We start from the raw sequence: 24,075 nt of genomic DNA, 5'->3' as shown, positions 1-24,075 counted from the left end.
GACTTAGCTTGTAATTTATAATCTTAAACTATGAGGAGAGGACCAACAAACCTGTAACTTCTCTTTTCCCCAGTGTGGACATAGTAGACATCAGCACTGTTCTACATATTGAACCAGAATAGAACCTGAGATAAATATATGTTGAGCAAAAGAAAGAATGAATGTTATCCTTCCTGTTCCTCAGCTTGGGTATTAGGTAGGTATTTCTCCCACAGTGTTACTGACAGGATTAAATGAGATAGTACCCCTGAAACAGTAATCAAGTACCCAGCATATAGCAGATGTGCAATTAATTTCCCTGCTACTGTTATGTTACTGCCCCTCTCTGCTCATGGTTTTGGAGCCCAGTTCTCTCACTTGAAGCCTGTTGTCTCTCTGAGTCTGCACAAAGATGGCATTGCCTAAGATGGGAGATGGATCTTGTCAGTATTTTAGTTCCTGTCAATAAGCTACTTCCTTTTTTATCATGAGGGGTGATTTTGATGGGGCCCTAGGGCTTCTGGTGGCTTGTGGTGGGAGGAGCATTCCCCAACCACAGGTGCCCCTGAACTCCCATCCTGGGATGTTCTTACAGGTGGTCTCAGACACCTCCATGTCTTCTGAGACTTTATAGATTGTCTCCCTATAGTCACCAGTGGCTCAGAAAGCCCCAGCAGCAGGCCTCCATCACCGGGGTTAGAGCAGCCTGCAGAAGGGCTGGGACATAGTGCTTGGTAGCTCTGGCATAGACTGCACCCTTAGATACAATGTAGTACCCGTTAGACACAATGTGGCAGTCACTCTGTCATTCCTCCCAGTCTTTTGAGGTCTTTCCTGGAGCAGGTGAGGCCTGTCCCTGGGATGGACACACTGTGAGGAAACAGAAACCATGGCTAAGGAGCTGGGGTGACTCACTAGGACTCTAGAACCGAGACCGGCAGAGAGACAACATCTGCTCTTCTGTGTGCAACCTCTTTTCCAACACTCTTAAGTGCTGTGGTCTTGGCCAGCCCCGCCCTCTGCAGGGTGGGAGGGCAAGAGTTTAGAAGCTGTTCCCTGACCCTGTGACCTTTGTGCAGATTAGCTCCGTGACTCCAAGCTCCCTTGTATGGAGAATCCAGAGACTTCCTCAGAGGCAGGAACCTGGTAAACGACTTCTTTCTCTCCTCCCTCCCCTAAGCCCTATCTCACACACCTCAGAAGTCATTGCTGTCTCCTGTGTGAAATTCTCTCTCTCTCTCTTTTTTTTGAGGTGTACAGAGATGATTTTGTCTATAAAATGAAAGCCGCTAGGAGTGAAAATAATTTTAGACTCTCAGAGCCATTATCGTCGTGACTTAGCAGCTGCATAGAAATGCTTTACTTTCCATGCTGGGAAGCCATTCCTCATCCCATCCAGTTTGGGGCTAAGGAGAGACTTCACGAAGGCCACATATGGGCTGGTGGCTTTCAGGGAACTTTGAGTGTGATGTACAGAGGATTGCTCTGTTTTATAGTTTGCTCTATTTGTAGTGAAGGGAATCCTTTGAGCTCTTTATAACTCACTGTCCACAACTTTAAACCTGATAGACCACTGCAGATTCTTTTGAGGGGATCCAGCTTATGATTTTCAGTTTTAGAATTAGCAGGAGGGCCTTTGAGCTGGTCCAGGCACCAACCAACATATACTTCCTTTTTGACTCTGACCATAGCAGACATTACTAGTGGATCTATGCACCTTTCTCCAGATTGAATAAAAGTGGAGCCTTTGAGTCATTCTTATCCCAGTGTTTGACCTAAAGAAGTTTATTCTTATCCTTATACAGTTATAGAAATTGAGACCTAGAGTTTTAATCATTTAGTGTAAAGCAGGTATTCTTGGGTAAATGAACTCAGAACATACACACGTGTGTGTAGTGTGTGTGCAGGTGCACGCCCGTTATTAGGTTGGTAGAGAAGTTCAGATTGGTCTGGTCTGATGGGTTGTATGTAGGGTGGTGGTCTTCAGATGATGTTCCTAAATATTTGAAGCCCCCCCCCCATTTAAATCTGAGGTTCTCTGTCTGGACATGTCTGAAACACTTGCCTTCATCTCCAAAGAATGTAAAGGATGAAGTGTGTTGTCACCCTGACAGAGTACCATCTAAGCCAGCCAAGTGAGGGCAGCAAGACATTAGAAATTGAACTGTGGGGTCGACTGGCCACTGCATCCAGAACAAATCAGTCTGAGATTAGGGACTTAAAAGGTCAGGTCAGTTGTCAGAAGGTAAGGAAGGTCGATTACAGGGGACCTCCTGGCTTCCATGAGACCTGGTAGAGAAGAGTTAGGACAGACTGACTGGTTTGAAATGGTTCATTTGTGTGGGGGTAAAAAAGATGTCCCCTAGTGAGTAGCTTTGTGTCATTGGTCCCTTATGTACTCATTCTGCATGGTCACTTATGGTGCAGGCCATTCCCAACTCACCCTTGCTGAGATGCCTGTCTTCCATTGAGATACTGCCTAAACTCTCTTGGGGTCCTTGGACTCTTTATCTGCTGTATGAGGCCCGGGCATCTCCAAAAGGGTTCAAGGTCTCCTGTAACCTCAGTGTGACACCCTCGGTCAGGCCTGATCTCTAAGACGCTCTTGATTGCAGATGATTAGGTTCCAGGGTGCCAAGGTCATGGATCTGTGCTGTTAGCAGAGGCTGTGAATACAGGGGAGACGCTCTCTATGGGGAACAGATCTCTCCAGACCCTATAGTGGGTGTCATGACTTCAGACTTTCTAGCCTCAAGATTATGTGCTATGGATTCGGTTGTTTGCACAGTACCCATGTGAGATACACTGTTACAGCAGCAAGAGCAGCTGAGACAGAGCCGGGGCCTGACTGAAAGTGTGTGTGTGCGTGCATGCATGTGCCCATGGCAGGGGACCATGTAGAAGCAGCATGCCTGTAGCCTTTGAAGGCTGAAAGTCATGGGGTCAGGCCCAGCCACGTGACCAGCTTCACTGTGGGGCCTTCCGGCCTGAAGCCTGCTCTGACGCTTTACCTGTGGGGACACACACCTGCGGGGACACACGGACACAGACGTACCTCCTGCTCTAGTGTGTCTGTGTGTCACGTCACTTGAGGGGAGCTGTCCTTGCTACAGAAGTGCTATGCTGTTGACATCCCTCTCGTGTCCTCTGGTGTCCTCGTGGGGCACGTCTGTCTTCCCCTCAGCTTTGGCATGGATAGGGACTTCAGGGACTGTGACACCTCTCTAGCCAACCTTGATGAGGCTCTGCTGCCCGTTTGCTGAACCCTAAGCCAGGAACTTTCCATGCTACTGAGACGAAAAGAGACTGGTTGGCTCCTTGGATGCTGGCATTTCATTCAGCATCCTTCGATTTACAGATTTGATCAGAGAACCGCAGACAGACCTCTCTGAGAAATGTGGTGGCAGCATTGTTGCTTTGTGGCCTGAATGTCTTAACTCTGAGCCTGAAGACGATACCATTTGACAGAAATCCTTTAGAATCAGAGTGGTTAAGTGACTTGGCCAAGGCCACACAGTAAAGAAGGCAGAGCTGGGTCCAGTCACAGGCAGTGTGGTTTCACAAGGCTCTTAGACACCTTATATTGCTTCTCTACCATTAAATCCCATTCTTGGGAACCTTGAAGATGAAGTAGGTACACAGCTCTTTCAGGTTTATTAAGTACCCACTAAGTAAAGTATCTGAATACTGGACCAAAAACCCCTCTGAGTGGCCTTATGAACCAGCTCATCAAACCTTATAGCAGCTGAAAGAGGCAGTATTGTTGTAATCTCTATTTCACATAAGAAATGGAGGCATGGCTTCTCAGGTCCAGGGACAGGAGAGCATAGAAAAGATCATTCAAACCTAGGCATCTGGCTACAGGACACACACACACACACACACACACACACACACACCCTCCTTGTCTATAAAGCAAAGTGAGACCAGCTTCTCTATTTGTTATTTGGGTGGAAGAGATCAAAGCAACAACCTACCTGAGCGTCCCGGGTCTCACAAAGGGCACACAACTAGAACCAGTTGGATTTGTTTAAAGGAATGGAGAAGTTGTATGGCTCTGGTAAGGGAGTAAATTCCCCATTGGACAAGCACTGTGAACTGAGAGACCAGAGTCCTTTCCCCCTCTGTTGGTCTTCCAGACAAGGCACGGTACACCATTAACCCGAGAGGAGGAGCCCAGAGGATGATGCCCCACTCTGTTTGTTAATCCCGAACACATGGCTGCTGATCCTCAACACACTTCTAGGGCTGAGGGCATCGCTGGGCACAGGCTGAGGAACGTGTGGGCTGTCTATAACTGAATTTGAGATAAGAGGACAGATTGAAAGAGCCAAGGCTAGAAATTTGGGGTCCTAATTCCATGGGACCCCTCAAAGTTTCCCAGCCTGTGTCTTTGGGAACCACCCGTGGCTCTTGTTACTGCTGAGTGACGGTCAGGGTTTGGTGACATAGGTGGGATCTGGGGGTATCGTTGGCCCCACCATGCCTGAACTCACACCCCTTGGGAGGGTCACACACACCCCTTAGGAGAGTCACACACACACACCTCTGTGTTCCACATCATCTTTCCTGCTGGAAGAATCATGTGATGCACAAGGCAGTTCCTCTATGTGTGCCAAACCCCTCACGCCACAGTTTGCTAAATTGCTAAACAGACAGAAGCAGTTAACGGCCTCAACTCTCAACACAGCTGCCTGCCCGTGAAACGGATAGACACATCCATCCCATCCGTGTCCCCGCATGGTGTCACGGCAAGTGTGAAGAGTCTGCAGTGAGCACCCTGGAGCAAGTCTGTAATTCCAGCCAGATTCCACTAAACTGGATTAAGCCAGACTGCTACCCGCACCACATGCAACCAGCAGGTTCAGTTTCCTAAGTGCTGGGCTCCTGTATGCCGTCCCTCACCCATGCCCGCCCGTTTACTCCGGGCTCCTTCCCTTCCTTCGCTGTTGTTGTTGTTGTTGTCGTCGTCGTCATTGTGGGAGAGAGAGAAAGCTGACTCATCCTTAGCATTTCACAAGCCGCCTGCCCCTCCCACTGGTAGGTGTGTGAACAGCTGGGACTCTACCATCTGCAAAGCCTTCGCACGGTGGCTCATTCTTTTTGCACCTTGTGGTGACTGAGTTTCTCGTCATCTCTGTGTCTCCTCACTGTGCCTTCTCTTCTTCTTTGAAGTCAGGACTTGAACTGAATGAGTGAGGGAGGTAAAATGGGGGCCATCTCAAAGGGAGACCCCTTCCTTTCCATCCTCTGAAAGACTGTGCCAGGTATTTCATGGTAGGGGTGCAGCAGTGACGAAGAGGTGTCTATGACCTTGGAAGCTTACAGAGATGGGGGATGACAGCAACATGGGTTCATATTGATCGGGACTGGGAGAACGTGGCAACTTCCTCCTGAGCGCGTGCACAGCATGTCCGGTGGCTGTGAGTCACTGGATGATAGCCTTCAGTCCTCCTGACAACCCCGTGATCTTGGGAACTCTCATCTTAGAGATGAGAAGGTGACAGAGGCTGGATTGATCCACCAATGTCCAGCTTAGTTAGTGATGAGCTCACTGCTCCATTATCAGAGGACAAATGTTATCCTCGTTATTTAAAGCTTTGAACGGCTGCTGTGTGCCCTGGATAATATGCTTATATGCTTGCTGTCCTTTAGTCTGTGGTTTGATCAGAGAGGGGTGTGGTTTGCTGAGGATTGCACAGTAGGAAGTAACAACTTGATATCGAAGCTGGTCTGATACTGGAAGTTTCCGGCTCCTTATTCCTAGGCTCTTTCTTATCAGGACAGTGTAGCATCTCACGTCAAATCCAGCCCCTTAGCTGAGTGAAGGAGAACATGAAATCTAGAAGGAAATTATAACCCAGATTTCAGCAGGCTGACTGAAATGTGTGTTCACTCCAAATGGACCACATGATCCGTCAACAAGGACTTCTCAAGTGTCAAAGCTGTTCCTTCAGTGAGCCGGACAGAAGAGGCCCCAGAGCTCCTGACGTGGCCACATAACCAATAAGAAGCAGCTTAAAGGGGAGTTTGTTCTGGCTCCTGTTTGACGAGACACAATCTGCCATGGCAGGGCGGGCTTTGTGGCTGGAGGGAGGGCGTGACGGGCGGGCCCTTTTACCTGTATGTGTGGCCTGTGTGGCTCCCACGAGGCCACGGGTAGTAGGCGTGTCCTTGTGTCAGGGAGGCATGTAACAAGTGTGAGAACAGTTGTGGCTCAGATGCATCACACCTTGGCGGCCGGGGGCCTGCCACTACACCCCTGAGTTGGATGAGAGCATCTGTTAAGCACTCTGTATATGCTTCTTTCTGGCTTGGGTGCCTGTCTTCCATCAGCCCATTGAATCCTCAGGGGAGTGCCTTTGTTCCCGTTGTGAATAGGTGGAAACCGAGGCCCACGGAGGTGACCTACTCAGGTCCCATGCCTGGAACCCCTCACACAGCAGACCTGGTGCTAAGGAAGCAGGGTGGTGTTATTGACCATTCTGAAGTGGGGCCTAGCATCTGTGTGTCTGCCCAGCTTTGACTGACACTCACTAGCCAGGGAAGGTCGGAGACCACTTGCTTTGTACAAGAGCTGTCCAGAGTCTGCTTGAAGGCAGGTTCAGGAGCGGGACTATCCTTGCTGTGTTTGTCATTTGCCAGTCAAGGATGGTTCATCTAGTCTCCAATCAACGGCTTCCAGACCCGAGGCTTTTAAAAGGCATGATTCCCAAGCCTGGGGGGAGGATTTTGAGTTAAGGATTTGCTTTGGGGGCCTGTGAGTCTGCACTGAGCCAGCTTGCCACCCTGAGAAGGTACCCATGCTAAGGAGCACAGGGATTCAGTGTAAGGTCTGGGAGAGCATCTGTGGGCTCCTGCTGAGGGTCAACAGTGTCTTAGTCAGCGTTTCTATTCCTACACAAAACATCCTTGACCAAGAAGCAAGTGGGGAGGAAAAGGTTTAGTCAGCTTACACTTCCATATCACTGTTCATCACCAAAGGAAGTCAGGACTGAAACTCAAACAGGACAGGGTCCTGGAGGCAGGAGCCAATGCAGAGGTTATGGAGGGATGTTACTTACTGGTTTGCTTCCCCTGGCTTGCTCAGCTTGCTTTTTTATAGAACCCAGGACCACCAGTCCAGGGATGGCACCACCCACAATGGGCTTTCCCTCCTTGCTCACTAATTGAGAAAAAGCCTTACAGCTGGATCTCATGGAGGCATTTCCTCAAGGGAGGCTCTTCTCTCTGTGATAACTCCAGCGTGTGTCAAGTTGATACACAGAACCAGCCAGTACAACCATGCCACACTCACAACAAAAATGGTGGAGTTACTAATAGCTCAGACACTCTGGTGACCTGGCACCATTTCCTCGGCAAACTGTGTTAGTGTGGGAGGGCATATCCCACACTTTTAAATATACATAACTTACAAATATACACTTGGTAAAATATGCATAACTCAAAGCTGACATTTGGGCAGGAGAGATGGCTCAGTGGGTAGTGTACCAGATGAGGCAGCATGTGTCTATAATCTCAGTGTTCCTGTGGCAGAGCCCTGCTGGCCAGCCAACCTGACACACAGCAGAAGCAGCAGCAACACACAGAGGCCCTGCCCTGAACAATGCAGAATGACAGGGCTGACCCCCCGATGTTTGCCCCAGACATCCACTAGTGCACTGTGACATCTACATGCCTGCTCCCTCAGGTAGACAACACACACACATGCACACACACACGCCTAGTCACTTATAATTTAGGGCTCTGTGACCCTGAGGACATTGTCCATTTGGCTCAATCTGGAGGGCTCCTTTGGAATATTCTAGAAAGAAAAGACTACACACACACACACACACACACACACACACACACACACACACACTGAATACTTACTAATAGCATTCTAGTGACAGTAGCAAGGGGGTCATCAGTGACAGGATACAGCAGATACTGTATTGGGCTCTGAGTTGGTTGTTTCCATCCTGGTTGTCTGTTGAGAAACTTGAGCTCATGCAGGCTGAGGTGGAGGAGGCACTGTAGGCCATGTTTAATTCCCCATTTCTACTTCTTGAGTGAAACAGGATGGTGAGTTTATTGTCTGGTCAGTACCACAGGCAGCTTCCCCTGCTTGCTTCCATCTCCCTGGGCAGAATAGAGAAGGTATGTGTGTAAACCTTCCTAGTAGGACTATGATATTTGTGTAGTGTCCAGGATGCCGGGCCTGGACTCCATGCCACAGTGTAAGCCTGCCTGGTTACAAACCACACAGATGGGCCTTGTACGCTGAAGAAGAGTTTCTTCTTCGTTTAAAACCTTGTGTCAACAAAAGCTCTGTAGACTCTCCTACTACAGTCCCTCGAGCTGTTGACTTCATGCAGTTGTGGCCATGGGTCTGTGGTTTCCAGGTACTGAGGGGAGACACAAAAGCTGGCCTGTTCACCACAGAGCACCACGCCAGTGGAATGTTCTTGAGCGTTCCTGCTATGAGGGGAGGACATGAGGTCAGCAAATAGACTGCGTTACAGAAGCACTGTCCTCAGCGGGGATCTTAAGACACAGTCCTGAGTGAGGTAAGCCAATCACAAAAGAACACACATGGTATTCACTCACTGATTATTGGATATTAGCCTAGAACCTTGAAATGCCCAAGATGCAACTCACAGGCCACATGAAGCCCATAAAGAAGGAAGACCAAGTGAGGGTGATTCGGTCCTTCTTAGAAGGAGCAACAAAATACTCAAGGGAGCAAATATGGAGACAAAGTGAGGGACAGAAACTGAAGGAGGGGCCATCTCAAGACCACTCCACCTGAGTATCTATCCCATGTGCAATCACCAAAGGTAGATGCTGATGTGGAAGACAGGAAGTGCATGCTGATAAGAGCCTGATATGGATATCTCCTCAGAGGCCTTCAAGAGTCAGACATATTCAGAGGCAGATGCTCACAACTAGCCATTGAACTGATCATGGGGTTCTCAATAGAGGAGTTAGAGTGAAGACTGAAGGAGCTGAAAGGATTTACGGCACCATGAGGAGAGCAACAATACCAACCAACCACAGCTCCCAGGGTCTAAACCACCAGCCTGGGAGCACTTAGGGGGGGATCCAGGGCTTCAGCTGAATATGTAAAAGTGGAGGGCCCTGCTGGGCATAGGTGGAAGAAGAGAACCTTGACCTCATGAAGGCTGGATGCCCCAGGGGGTGGGAATTTTGAGGGTGGGGAGGTGGGAGTGGGGGGGTAGATAGAGGTTACATCCACAGAGAAGAAGGAGGAGGGGCGAGGGGATTGGGGGTTCTGAGGGGGTGGTGGGGGATGGGGTAAGGGGACAACATAGGAAATGTAAATAAATCATCCAATAAAAAAAAAAAAAGACACAGTCCTTCTTCTCTGGAAGGACACTGAGACCTGGGGGTGGGATCAAGAGTGAAGACAAAGTTGGTGGCTTTCTGATGCCATGTGTTCTACCCCAGAGTTCAGGGGTGCCACTCTGTGACATTCTGTGCTGTCCTTTTCTCTTGGAGAGAGACCTGGATGTGAAGGAAGGAAGGAAGGGGGATGCTAGAGGCAGGGCTGAGGAGGCTGTCAGAAAGCTGTGTGGCACCCAGTGTGCCTGGTGTCACTCAGTGTGCCTGCCCCATCTGAAAACCAGACCCCTTTCATTCCTAGATGGGAACTAAGATATCTTGGACTCTTGCCGTGACTGGTTGTCTCACCCACAGTGCTGGACATGTTAACTCACTGAACCTTAGGTGTTTCCTGAGGGGATGATTTGTGTCTGTCCACACAAAGAAGATATTAAAAGCAGCTTGAGGCCATCTCTGAGAGGGAGTGAGGAGCCCTAGGTACCCCCTGAGGAGTGCAGTTTAAGCTCTTGGGCTGGTATTCTCTTAGAAGGATGAGGGCCAAGTCCTAGAAGATGTGGCCCTTCACCATATTGAGGTCACTATCTGAAGATGTGGCATGATAGTGTCACCAGAAGCCCAGTCCATGTTGACACCCTACACTCGGACTGTTCTGGCTTTGTAACCTAAGCTAAATCAACTCTGTTCTTTAAGATTGGGCAAGTCTGCTGTATTCAGGCATTGCAGAAAACAACGCCGAGCTGACTAAGGCTTAGAATAGTGATGTCCGTTGAGATACTGCTGCTGCTCGTGCCTCCATAGGGGCAACTGCTCTCACATTATTCAGCTAAAATTTTTAAGGCATCCCAGAACTCCGGAGGTGGATCTCTGTGAGTTCGAGGCCAGCCTGGTCTACAGATTGAGTTCCAGGACAGCCAGGGCTACACAGAGAAACTCTGTTTTGAAAAACAAAGCAAAAGCAGTTAAGGCAGAAAAGCTTGATAATTAAAATCTGTCTCTCTCTCTCTGTTGCTCTCTCCACCCCCTCCCCTCCGGAGTGTGTGTGTGTGTGTGCACGCACACACGCGTGTGAATGTAGTGGACACTAAATGTCTTCCTTGGGTTATGTTTTACTCTCCCCAAACTTGGAGCTCACTGATTTGACTGGACTCATTAGCCACCAAGCTCCAGGGTCCCTCCTGTCTGTGTGTTCCCAGCACCATCACAGACACATGCTACCTTCTGTCACCCAGACAGTACGTGTCAGCCAGTGTGGAACCAGATCATTCTGCATCTCTGGGTGTAGGTCCTCAAGCTTACATGACTGAGCCACTGCTCCAGCCCCACTCCACAACTCCATTTGCTCTCAGTGCTGTTTTTTCAGGGGTTGAGAGAGCTGGGTTCTCTCTGACCGAACGTTAGAGGCTGTAGAAGCCACTGAGTGGTAGAGTGTGTGGGATCGTCGTCTCAGCAAGGGCAGAGCAGTGAGATGAGACTGTCTCTCCTGGTCTGCCTCTGTCTGCTCTGAGAGAGACATTCCTGCCATTTATGACGCTAAGATGGAGGCCATGGCCCTGTGGCCGTGGTTACACCAGGCCAGTGCCTTAGACTCCTGCCTGTGTGCGCCTTAGTGAGCCCGCTGCTGGGTTTACCTCACAGGCATTTTGATGCTGAATTACTTTGCCACTTGGACTTGAGGGTGTGTGTCTGATTTGGAAAACAAATCATTAAACTTGCAGGTAATTTTTTTAAAAGCCAGAGTGAGAAAGGGCCAGAGAGATGACTCAACAGGGAACCATGCCCTCTGCTGGGCCTGACAACGCAAGTTAGATCCTGGAAGCCACAAGGTAGAAGAAGAGAACTGGTCTTGCCAAGTTCTCATCTGACCTACCTATGTGTGCACGTAGGCATAAAATAAATTAAAATATGTCTAAAAAATTAAGGAGAGAATGAATAGTTTAGTCAACAATTTGTCTTTGAGGTGGGAAAGATGTCGAGATAGACACAGGATCTGTGAATGAAACCAGGCGTGCACCATGTACACTTTCTCATTGTTACCACCAGTGTCTTTATCACCATCATCCCCATCACCATCATCACCATCACCTCCAGCATCACCATCACCCCCATCATCACTGTCACCCCCATCATCACCATCTGCTGTTTCAAGTCTGAGAAAGCCACTCTGGAAAGCTGCATCCTGATCTCTGAGAACATTAAAATGTGAAAGTGGCAGATGCCCTTGAAAGGTGGCAGTTCTATCTCGTGTCACCCTTGGAATAGCTTTGTAAGCATGTTCTCTCATCATTTCCATCTTAGCTGTGACAAAACTGAGACACAGAGGGGTCATGAAGCTTGCAGGGTAGTGCTGCTTGGTGGAGGGCCAAGGTTTGAGGCAGGACATGTGACATCCTCTTCAGTTTGACCTAGTTGTGTCAGGTGTGTGTGTGAGTGTATGGGGGGGGGAAGGAAAGGGAGAGAGAGGGAGTGAGCGAGTGAAAAAAATATACTCGTGAGTATGGGCTTGCATACTATGTTTCTCCTGTGGAGGTCAGAGTTCAAGGCTCTGAAATGGAATCTGTCCCTTCGCTGTGGGATCCAGGAATCGAACTCAGGTTCTCAGGCTTGGTTGGCAAGCGCCTTTACCTGCTGAACCACGGCTCTGTCCTGATGCAAGGGAAACCCATGTCCCTGCTTACCCATTGTGGCTGTCACTCAGGTGGGCATGGAGGTGTGGCCACCTCTGAGTCCTGAACCAGGCAGTCCCTGCTTGTGCCTCAAACATTCATTACCTGCGGTGTGAGGAAGGCTGTCCTTTGCCAGCCGCGTGCCAGGGCAAGACCCTAAGTCCTTTCCTCCTGTGGTACACGGAAGTGAGAACTCACAGAATCTGTGTGGAGGAAGTTGTTCATCCAAGGCCTGGGGGTCAGTGTGCCCATGCTCAAAACAAAAAGTGGGTTCTGCTAGGACCCTCTTCCTCCATGACCCAGTGTCAGCCAGCCGGAGCCAGACCCTTCCTGACACAGTGGCTGTCCCTACAGATGCAGCCTCTGAGGCTTACGTCAACATAACTGCTTGCAGATACCTTATTGTTTGGTGGCTTTTTAATTTGATTGCACAGCAAGGCCTGCCTGGCTGAGACTGAAAGATGTTTAGTAGCTAAACACAATCTAAACGTTTCTGTTACACACCAAGACGCCACACCTTCAAACTTACTACAGCAACAAGAACCTGGGGTGCGGGGGTGGGTGGTGGTGTGGTGATCACACACACGCACGCACACACACCACACACACACACACCACACACACACACACACACGGGGTGGGTGGGGGGATGGATGAGACACTCCTCTGCATTTTTCTGTCCTGAAGCTTTTACATTTTTACTTAATGGGGTGAAAAGTCTTCTAATGCTAAACATTCTCCTTGGGGAACTCATGACAGTCACCTAAGGTGACTCCCTCCCTCCCTCCCTTCCTCCCTCCCTCCCTCCCTCCCTCCCTCCCTTCCTGCCTTCCTCCCTCCCTCCCACCCTGATGCCTGGCTGCAGAGAGCCCGGGGATCCAGGTCCAGAGGCATCTTGGATGCTCAGGGAGGGAGGGAGGGAGGCAGCTGCAAACGAGGGCATATTTAATAGGATGCAGCTGCAGTGGCCTCTTCCTGCTAGATACACGCAGCAGAGCCGTCCTAGTGCCCCCTCTCAACCCCACCCCACCCATCTCTGGCTCATCCCTAGCACCCATTTTCACACCCTTCACCCCTTGCACACTCAACCAACAGCAGCGACCAGGATTATGTGCAGGCATCTTGGACTCTGAGACATATGCTGCCTTCTCATTTGCAAGATCTCTTGGGGGCAGGAGGTGGGGATGGCTCCATGTTAGAGGCAAGTAGGGCCCTGGGTTCCATCCTTCCACCCCCACCCCGCAGGAGAAGTGAGCGGGAGACTGAGAAAGAGCTCTGGCTCAGAGGATCCCGGTGGGGCTGCAGGTACTGTTTGGTTTTTCTTGGGGAGATTCCAGCCCTTTGTTCAGAACACTTACATCCTTTGCACTAGTCTGCTTTTATGCTGAAGTCAAGCGGTCAGAAGCACTCCAGCACTGCTTTCATTTCTATTGGCTGGCTCACATGGATGTCTGTGTCTGTGAGATTCTCACCTCCTGTTTGAATTCTGATGTGCCAACCCCATTTCCAGGATTTTACATCAGATTTTTAACTACAGTACCTTGTCTAGCTCATTAGCAATATACTGTGATTTACCAAAATGCACTTAAGTGAACTTTAATTCATGAAATTATCTCTCTAACTTTGGACATCTTAGAATCTTTCCAGGGTTTAACTGGTAGAAAGAAAACACAATAACAAACGTGCGTGTGTGCATGCGTGCGTGCATGTGTGTCTGTGTGTGAGTGTGTATGTCTGTGTGAGTGTCTGTGTGAGTATGTGTCTGTGTGTCTATGTTTAAACTAGAGGTTAATTTCAGGGTATTCCTCTGGAGTTGTCCACTCCATCCATTCATCCATCCATCCATCCATCCATCCATCCATCCATCCATCCATCCATTGGCAGGGTCTGAACATGTAACCTTTGCTGGCCTGGAACTCTATATGACCAGGTTGACCTTAGGCTCACAGAGGTCAGCCTACCTCTACCTCCCTAGTGCTGGGATTAAAGGTGTGCATCACCATAGCCACAACTTCATTTTTTCAGACGAGTTCATTTCTCTGAACAGGTCGACAGTTTACCAAGTAGACAAGGCTGGCTAGCCCACTAGCCCCAGGAATCTGGCTCTCTACTCTCCGTGTCCTGGGATTTTGAGAAGAAGCACTGAACCTGGCTTTTTAACGCAAGGATTTTTACCCCCACTACGCTTCCTTTTCTATCAAGCCCTCCGTGCCATTTCCCCAGAGGGAAGCTGGTAGGCTTGAGGAGTTTAAACCTTCCTGGCTCCGGTGATGTCATACACACAGCCATGTTTTTTTTAAAAGCAGTGTTATCTCTCTTGGCCTCTATGCTAGAAACACATCAGACAGGTGGGCGATTGAAACAAATCCCAGTCTTTAGCTCACGTAGACCTACAGAAGGGAAAATGGAAGGCTGGGTGGCTGGGTGGCTGTCTTTTAAAGTTCAGCTCTTTATGACTTGAGTGTGTGCCCTTCTGATGAGATTCTATCTCGTTGCCTATTGCTTCGGAGGAGAGACTGATGCACTGGCCAGCAGCCCTCTGAGCATCCGGGCCCTTTGCTCCTTGTCTCCAGCAAGGCCACATGCTAGGCCCATCATGTACCTCAGCCTCCTCTGCCCATGGCAGTTGGGTTGCTCACCTCAGCTCTGAAGTAACTCCATCCCCATAGATTGTGTGTGTGCATGCTGAATTCCAGCAGTGAGGTTGTGGCTTAAAGTGGAAGAGAGATGATTTTTGAGACATTCTTTTGGGAGATAATTAGAAAAAAAAATTAGGTAGTAGTCATCAGGAAGCGTACCTAATGGTCTTTAATCCACCACTTACCTGGGGCTGGGTCTTACTCTCAGCCTCTGCATGGGCGATTTATTTAGGATTCACAGCAGCCTTAGGAAGGAAGTACACATATCTTGTGAACTCACGCGTGTTAGCGAGCTAGAGTTGTGTAACAATAAGCACACACTGGGTGTTTCAGAGTGACAGAAATTTGTTCTCCCACATTCTGGAAAGTTGACACACAAAGTAAAGGTGTAAGTTGGCTATGTTCCCCCTGAAGGCTTCTCTAGGGGAGAATACTTGCCCCACCTTGCACCCAGGCTCCTGGCAGCTCCCAGCAACCCTTGCCATTCTGTCTTGTCAGCAGGTCCCTCCAATGCCTTTGGCCATCTTCTTATGATTCCTTTCCCTGCGTGTATCTAACCTCTTCTCCTCTCATTAGGCACCAGTCATGTGACTTGGGACCTACCCTCATCCACCGTGACCTCATCTCCCTGTAACTACAATTATGCTAGCAGAGACTCTATTTCCAAATAAAGTTGCATTTTGAGGTTCTGAAATATGAATTGGAGATGGGGCACAGTTCCCTCCAGGGGGCCACGTTTCCTGCCTTCTAGGATACGGAGGCAAAGAGGAAAGGAGAAGGCTAGAAGGACTCAGAGTCTTCCAAGTGGTCTTGAGAAAAACAAGGGCAACTGTCCCTTTGATAGTCACAGGGAAAGGCTGGTGCCCTGAGCAGGACACTAGCCTGCAGGTGTAGCCTGCCCTGTACGGCTGACTGTGTTAACGTGCAGCTGTCCTGTGCCTGGCTGAAAACAGGGAGGCAACAGGTTTGGAGTTAATGGCCCCAGCTTCAGTAACTTCAGCAAAGGCAACTCCTCGCCAAGAGCTTTGTCACTCGTCTGTAAGCGTGGGGAAACCCCAGAGGCAGACACCAACGTGTCCAAGTTGGAAAGTCAAACTTGGAGCACCAGACACCAGAAGAAAGCATGCTGGCGTGTTATCTACAGCCTGCAAAATACATTCAGAAGCGTTCCAGGAAACTGCAGGGCAGGGGGTGAATTCCCTAGCAGTCAAGGCTGCGGCTGAAAACTTAACTGCTCAAGGCTCGGAATGACTTCTGCATGGAGGATGCAATGCTGTCTGCTTTGTCTCATCGGAGGGGATATAAAGTGAATTTATGGGGCTTTCCTGGGTCAGCTGCCAGCTCCTGCTCTTTGAACCACTTTTCCATGGAGTCTTGAGTTTCTCCACTATAAAAATTGGACCACTGTGGGGCTTCAGAGATAACATACGGTTAGTCTGGGATGTGGACTGCTGCCCTTCATGCTGTATGGTCAGCCTGAAGTAGCTGTCACGTCTGTTAGCACAAGGCTGATTCCTGTGTACAGAAAAGGCTTCTTAAAAAACATTAAAGTCCCAAATTTCACAGCCTACCTCTAAGAACCTCAATGAACTCTACCAGTGAACATCTAAGAGGGCCTTTGATTAATATTTAGCCTTTAAGAAACTTTTTAGCTATCTTTTAATAATTTAAATTGCATTTAAATTTTAAAGTTCTTTTTTGGGAATATGTCAGTTCTCCTAAGAAGATGCTTAGGAGAGAGCTGACGAGTCCAGCACGTTCTGAGGGTCTGTTCTAGACAGTCACTCTGAGGTGGCCATCTACTGTCCCTATTAGAACTTGAGAGGCCCTGGTTCTAGCCACAGCTCCTGGATAGTTTCTCACACAGCAGGCCTGGGAACCATGCATGTTCTTCTTTGACGTCTGGTGCCTCCCCTTCCAGTGCCTCCCCACTCCTTCCCTTCTCCTTACACTCTGCTATGCTTTCGGTGGGTGGGTGGCATTCTCTGCTGGCCAGAAGATCATTTTCCGAGTTTTGTGTCTTAGCCTATTCTGGCTTCCATAACAACCAACTACAGACTGCATAGCATCTAAACAACAGAGATGCATTTCTTACAAGTTCAAGATCAACATACTTACAGATTAGAGTCTGCAGAGCATCTGTTACCTGTTTCTTGGGTTCTATGTTTTTTGTGTCCTCCTGGGGTAAGATTTCATTTTTATCCAGACAGTAATCCCCATTCTAAAGGCTCTGTCCCCATGCTGACACCTCCTGAACACTCCCCCACCTTTCAGTATAGGAATCTCAGGGAGATACAAACATTCTTCTCGTTATCCCTTCTACTCTCCTAGTGTGACTCTATCACACCCAGTTCTGAAGACACACACTCTCTCTCCCTCTCTCAGCCCTGAACATCCATTTCCTGTGCTTGCACAAAACCACTCACCACCAGCAGTCTCTGAGACACCCTCCTTGTCCCCCATAAGCCTGATTTAAGGCTTTAACAAGCAATTTCCTTGGGCAGGACCTTGTGCTTTTGGAAGCAAACACATCCTAGCCCCCCAACTTGGTCATATTACTGCAGATGGACCAGAACCCTCTGGATTGGGAGAGGTGGTGGCAGAAGCCATTGGTTTTGATGAATCCATTCAGTGGTCACTCTTCATGCTTTAATGGAGCCCCTGGGGAAGGCTTCCAAGTCAGTGAGCCTTCTGGTTCTTAGATAAATGCTATTGCTTGTCTTTCCCGTAGTGCTAGGGATATTGGCTGAATTCTTAGATTTATACCCTTGACCTTCAGCAGCTGAGCGTTCTATTCAGTGTGGTCCTGCAGGGTATCAGGAAGGACTCCTTTGCCTTATGAGTTTAAATGCTTATGGACACAGATGTGGGAATTGAGTGTAAGAGTCAGGCTTCTCCCAGTCTGTGCGGCCTGAAAAGGGAAGGGAGTGGCTGTGCGGCCTGAAAAGGGAAGGGAGTGGGGTTTGTGGACATTCACCACTGAACCGGGGAACATGCCATCTCGTATTAACTTTACTCAGTGCTTTTGCCTGTTTGTTTTATGTCACCCCCTAACTCATGTGTGTGTGTGTGTGTGTGTGTATGTGTGTGTGTGTGTGTGTACATGTACATGTATGCACTTGTGCACGTGTGCATGGAAGCCAGAGGCAACCTCAGGTGTCATCCTCCAAAACCCTGTCTACATCCTTGGAGACGAGGCCTCTCATTGGCCTGGAGGTCATTCCAGGTTAGATAGTCTGGCGGATGCAACCCCTCTCTGGATTCTCCTGTCCCCTTTCCTGTGCTGATTACAGGAGTATATCGACAAACCTGGCGTTTTCACGTAGATTCTGGAGATCAAACTCAGGTTCTTTAACTCACTTTTATCTTCCTAGCCCTGTCTTAACGCTGTTGCTAAGAAGGCTAAGAACTGCCCTGTGGGACGAGGCTGTTAGCAATCTCACTAACTTTTCTGCCTCATTCTGAACATTCAGTGGTTTGACCTCTGGTCTCATTTTAGCTCATGCCACATATGTACTAAGAACTCCCCTGTGGACAGACAGAGGGGCAATGACCTTGTCTGTGAGACCTGGACACCAGGGATGAGACCTGGTGGCCTATGCTAGCTCCAGAGGCGCTTCCTCCCCCCACCCCCTATGTAACAGGCCGTTCTGTCCCTCCACTGGCTTACCTTTATCCTTTGAGAGTGAGCAAGAGTGACCAGATGGCGTCCAAGAGCCCCTCAGACTCAGAACAAATTGGATCAGAAGCACCAAAGATTCTTTGGGATAAGATGTAGGCTCTCAGTCAGGGGTCCCTGGGGACATTTATACTATCGATGGTGTAGGTACAGATGTGGGTTTTGTGAGGATTTACGGAGTCTGTTTACCACACATGCTCCTGGGAACTGCCTAGGAGGGTAGAGTCCATTTGGATATTTGCATAAACTCTACCAGCCAATTATTCTATTTGTGTCTTGAAAATTAATTAACTAACCAAGTGCGTGTGTGTGTATGTGTATGTATGATCATGTGGGCATGTGAACATCGAAGGGCAGATTGCAGGAGTCCCTTCTCTCCTTCCACGATGCGGCTGTCCCAGAGTTCAAACTCAGATCATCACTGGTACTCACTGAGCCGTCTTGCTGGGCCACTTTTGCTCGTTCTTAAACACAAAAGTCTGAAATCTGAAAATCTAAACTGTGAACCATTTTGGAACACTGAGATGCCCCTGAAAGATTCTGTGTTCTCCAAGCACACAGGCCTTTGGCACATGGTAGTCTTGTTGTCCAACTTATAAATAACACACAGGCCCTTTTGGCTTTTGTGGCCTGGGGTGCCACAGTCAGTTCACATGGCGCCCCATGAAGTCACAGGTAAAGGACCTGAAGCTGCAGGCCCCACACGGTCCAAGCTTCTTAAAGACCATGTTTTAGAAAAATAAACCAATTAAATAATACTACCTCCTGTAAAAGCAGGCTTTTAATGGCTTCCACGGTGTGGCGGGTCCTGGTGAGCTTGTCTGCTGCCGTGGGGGGGACTTGAGTCTTGCACAGCGTGGGTGTAATTTCACACAGTTTATGGTCGTGTTCGCCCCTCCAAGTGCTGCAGAACCATTGTACAGAAGGAGGACCTGCGTGCCCTCAACACCTTACCTCCTTTTTGGTGGAAATGAAAAATGAAGTCATAAATTAAAGAAAAACACAAAGAATTTCTCCCTCACCTTCCTGGGGCAGGCGTGGAGGAACAAAGAAGCAGTGTTTTCCTAGACAGCCTAATCAAATTCTAATGGCTTTTATGTGTTGACTTTTGCTCAAAGATCCCTCCTCCCATGGGAAGGCCTCTGGGGTTGCAGGATCTGTGCAGAGCTTGTATTGGAGACCTGGGCTCCAGGGCAGGGGATCTCTAAACTCCAGCCTCAGGGTCAGACCCTGCCTCCTGCCTATTTTTGTTAAGCCATCAAAACAAGCCAACAAAGGAAGCTTATTTCCTAAAGCAGGAAGATTCAGTGAGCGTCAGATTCCTGTCCATAAACAAAGCTTGCTAGTATGCCGCGTGTCACTCTTCTTCCATTGTTCTTTGACCCAGTGGTGGCACGGAGCTAAACACCGCTTGTCCTTTCCAGAAAATGCCTGCTAGCCTTGTGTTAGGAAGGCAAGGAAGGCAAGGAAGGCCGGCGGGACACGTGGCCCTTTGCCCCAGGAATGGATGCTTTCCTTTCAGGGTCTCTATCCGAAAGGGTCTAACGGAAGAGTCAGGAGAGAGGCAGTTCACCTGTTGCTTGTGACAAATATTTTTCACTGTGTGTGTGTGTGTGTGTGTGTTTGCAAAGGCCAGAGATTGATGTCAAATGTCTTTCTGTGTCATGTGACACCTTATTTTCTGAGACCAGTCCTCTCATTGAACCTAGAATTCTGCACTTCAGTTAGGTTAGTTGGCCAATGAGCTCCAGGAATTTCATCTCTATGTCCCCAGGGTGGGAGAAGTATCCACTTGTGGACAGTTGCCACGGTATCTGGTTGGTTTTTTTTAAAAAATGTGGGTTCTGGGGATCTAAACTAAGGCCTTCATGCTTCCACGGTAATCGGTTTGTCAAATGAACCATCTCCCAAGCCCCAGGCTCCTCCCTGTGTCCTCAGACTGACATCTGAACAGCATCCCCCTTCATCTACAGGCCTCTTAGACTTTTGACTGTGTCTTGACTGACGGGTGGCCAGTTCCCACTCAGCCCACTCGCTCAGTAGTTCAGGCAGAGAGGTGTTCCCGTCTTTCTACCACCAGCCAGGCAACATCAATCGTAGATTGCTATGCGCAAGTCTGGTGCATTACCTAGAATGGCTTCAGAGACTTGTAACTGTTGCCAAGCACATTTTAAGCAGTCTGCATGGTAACTTGTTCAAGTTTCACAACCAGTCCAGAGAGATTCTCTTTCAGCTCCCTTGTACAGCCGAGGAAGCAGACAGGATAGAGAGGGTACGGGATTTGCTTGAGGTCACACAACTGGTACATGGTTAGAGCCATGATGATAATCTGGGCTGTCTGGTCCAGGAAATGAGGGACTGTGCACTTGGCCACCCTACACACCAGAGAGCTCCCTAGACTTCTGGGTGGCTCTGCTGTTCTTGCTCCATTAATATTCATCACGATGGTACTTTGTAACGAACGGTTTGGTGTTCGAACAAAGCCCTGTTCATGAGTTCTTCTAACCCACCGTTCTTCTTCTACCCACCGCTCCATCTCCCTCGCCTTTTCTCTTCTCCCACCTCTTCATCTCCTTTCTCTCCTCTCCCTTCCCTTCCCTTCCCCTCCCCTCTCCTCCCCTTCTCTCCGCTCTCCTCTTCCTCTGTCTGTAGTTACGGGTTAGTGTATAGTAGGCGGTCATGGACTTAAGGTGTTTATGAACAGGATAAATGAAAGAAAGGGCTCATTTCTCTTGACCAGGATTCTTGGCCCCCTCACCACAGGGCGAGGTAGAGTTCTAATCCTCAGAGCAGTTATAAGTGCCAGCTCTTTCCAGGAGCACAGACCTTCATCCTTTTTGCCTCAAGTTGATATTTTAATGAAAACAAACATTGTAGAAGACTTAGGAGAGACTGGGCTTTTGCCTTTACTGTGGTAGGGTCCTTTGAAAGTGACTCACCCCATTCTCAGGAGCCCAGGTCCCAGGTGCCTGGAGGAGGTAGTGTTGCCCGAGGGTGATGCCTGCACACTGAGTGACATGACACAGTCAGCACACAACTGTGTGGGATCAGAATAGAGGTGGAAGTTCCTACCACAGCAACACCTGCGCTGTGGAAACATCACAGAGCCGCTACAGCAGGATGCTCCCAGGCCTTAGGTGGCTCTGGTGTAACTACATATACTGTACCACAGTTCTCTAAAAGCAAAACGTGTCCCATCCAGGATATGACATGAGACAATGTGGATAGCTGTGTTGCTAGTTTGCTTTTACTTTCTCCAATTTTTATCATTACTTTAGAATGCATTTCTTCCTATGAAGATACAGTAATGGCTAGTCTTAGTCAGCCTGACATACCCAGAAAGAGGGGAACCTCAGTTGAGGGGTTGCCTCTGTCAGGTTGGCCTCTAGATATGTCTATGGGACATTTGCTTGCTTACTAATTGACGAGTGGAGAGCCCAGCTTACTGTGAGTGGTGCCATTCCTGAGCAGCTGTCCTGGGTGGTGTTAGAAAGCAGGGTGAGTGAACCATGGGAAACAAAGACAGTCAGCACTGTCCCATTATGTGTCAGCATCTATTCCTGCCTCCAGGTTCCTGTTTTTCCCTTTTTTCCCTTCATAATGAACTATAAGCTGTAAGGTGAAATAAACCCTTTCCATTCCAAGTTATTTTTCAGTTCTGGCCTTTGTTACAGCAACAGAAAGCAAGCTAGAAAACTAATGCTCACAGTGACAGTCTTCCGTCCCTTGCCTCAGCAGCCTCATCACGAGGCCTCTGTGAACAACCACCTCGCACCTTCTCAGTATATGTGATTGTGTCACCTAACGGTGCAGTTCTCAGACCACAGCCCTGTTGCTAGGTGATGTGAGACTATGTTCCCACACCCCAGCCAACCACACTTGTTTCCTTGGGTACCCTCATGCCTTCTGAAAGTGGCTACATCTCAGTGTGCTTTAGATGCTTATCTTATTTTCCTGTGTGCTGTAGAAAGCTTTTTTAGTGTGGTCTGTGCCGCTGGGGTGTGGGGACAGAACAGCGCGGGACTGTTGCAGCTGGGACAGCAGTGGGCTCTTAGCTAGAAACTACTCTTTCCTCTCTGCATCCTGTTTCTTCCTCCCTCCCGGATGCCTTCTCCTCTGTCAGACAGCAGACCTTTGTAGCTGTTTTCTGACGAGCTTTGCTTTCTCTCCTCAGTCATGCGGAGAAATCCCTTCGGTGTGGACATCTGCTGCCGGAAGGGGTCTAGAAGCCCGCTGCAGGAGCTCTACAATCCCATCCAGGTAGGACCCTGGTCCTTGTTGCTATCAGTGTGTTCTGGGGATTTGAGGTGCCCTCCCCCACCTGACACTTTACCTTTGGTGATTGCCTTCACATTCAGCATCCTTAATCTGAAACACTCCCAATCCCAAAACCTTTTGAGCAGCTGCATGGTGCCACAAGTGGAAAAACCCACATCTGACATAAGGAGATGGGTCACAGTCAAAATGCAGGTCCACTGAACTACTGGTCAGAGTTATCTTGTGCCGATGTATGCAAGATGAATATGCAGTGTAAATGAAGCATGTGTGTAGACGTGGATCCTGTTCCCAAGATATCTCATTATGCGTGTACACATAGTCCAGAAATCTATGGGGGAGCCCACACATGAACCATTTCCTGTCTCAAGCGTTTTGGATAAGTGTAGTCTAGGAACATTTTGTAAATTTTAGAAAAAGTTGTGTTTAAGAAATGTGGAGACTATACTTTTGGCCTTCCTGGAGGTTGGGTCTCTGGGTCTACATCATCCTAGGTCCTAGCATTGGGACTCTGAACTTCAAGAGCCTATGAGCCTGTGCAGCCCTCCGCTGGCACCCCCAGAAAGGCGTGCTCTTGAATAAACTCCACATGGAGTTACTGAGACCCAGCGACGACCACGCTGCAGAAGACCCCCTGGGCAGGGTGTGGATGTAAATTGTTGGTTGCTGGTTTTTTGGTTGATTAGTTTAACAAGGTGGCAAGCGTGGGGGTGAGGGTGGGGAGTGGAGCGTGCCTTCCATTGGAAGCGAGGAGCAGTCAGGAGGCCTGGTCACCATAGCAATAGCCTCAGGCCACTTGAGTTGGCGTGGAGATTCTTGAGCTGGTCCTTCTGTAGGAATGTCTGTTAGTTAGTGGTGCTCCTGATGGAACGCCCATGGACCTTAGTAATGGCTGAGTGCGTGCTGAGGAGAGAGGGCCTGCTGGTGATCTCAGGGCTTCACTCTGCACTCCATTCTCAATTTTGTATTTCCATAGACCATGGTGCCTGGCCGGAGAAGATAGTACTCGGATCTCAGCGAGGACAGGTTCCTAGAGTCCTTGCAAAGGCAGAAACTTAAAAACTCCTGTGTTCCACCTTTTCTCTCCAGCCTCCCACTTGTGCTCCCTTCTGGGGAAGAATAGGACTGGAAGTCTGGGTGCCCTTGGTGACCTGATGGTGCTCAGTGGTGCCCTATTGATTCTCTGTCTTGGGGCTCTAGGTGTGACTTGGACAGGACATATAGGATTGCAAACTCAATGTCTCTTGAGGCTTCCTCTGCTGGCCTTTGCAGAGAGAGACTCAGTGGGGATTTGATATTTGTGGTTCCTTTGCTGGCCCTGTGACCTGGCCGTTGTGAATAAGTTTCCTAGCCTGTCTATTTTGTCATCATTACGATGAGATCAAATCAGGCTTTGACCACGCATAGGATTTCTGATATGTTCTATTGATACCTACCCAGAAACCATCCCCTGTCTCTGGACATCCTGAGCATCGTAAGATGCAAGTGCAGA

At 49.0% G+C, this 24,075-nt stretch overlaps 1 protein-coding gene across 2 annotated transcripts in view; it reads left to right on the top strand.

The window, feature by feature from the left end:
• The window catches only part of Chst11 (carbohydrate sulfotransferase 11), a 207,586-nt gene that overhangs the window by 83,739 nt on the left and 99,772 nt on the right, over nt 1-24,075 (top strand). For both annotated transcript variants that reach the window (XM_028778051.1, XM_028778052.1), the window contains exon 2: nt 22,483-22,568. In XM_028778051.1, coding sequence (XP_028633884.1) covers nt 22,483-22,568 — 86 coding nt within the window. The remainder of the gene's footprint in view (nt 1-22,482; nt 22,569-24,075) is intronic.

The sequence above is a fragment of the Grammomys surdaster genome, unplaced genomic scaffold (assembly GCF_004785775.1).
Source record: "Grammomys surdaster isolate TR1022 unplaced genomic scaffold, NIH_TR_1.0 322, whole genome shotgun sequence".
Classification (NCBI taxonomy): domain Eukaryota; kingdom Metazoa; phylum Chordata; class Mammalia; order Rodentia; family Muridae; genus Grammomys; species Grammomys surdaster.
The sequence above is the reverse complement of the archived record's forward strand: the minus strand, read 5'-3'. Positions and strand labels throughout refer to the sequence as shown.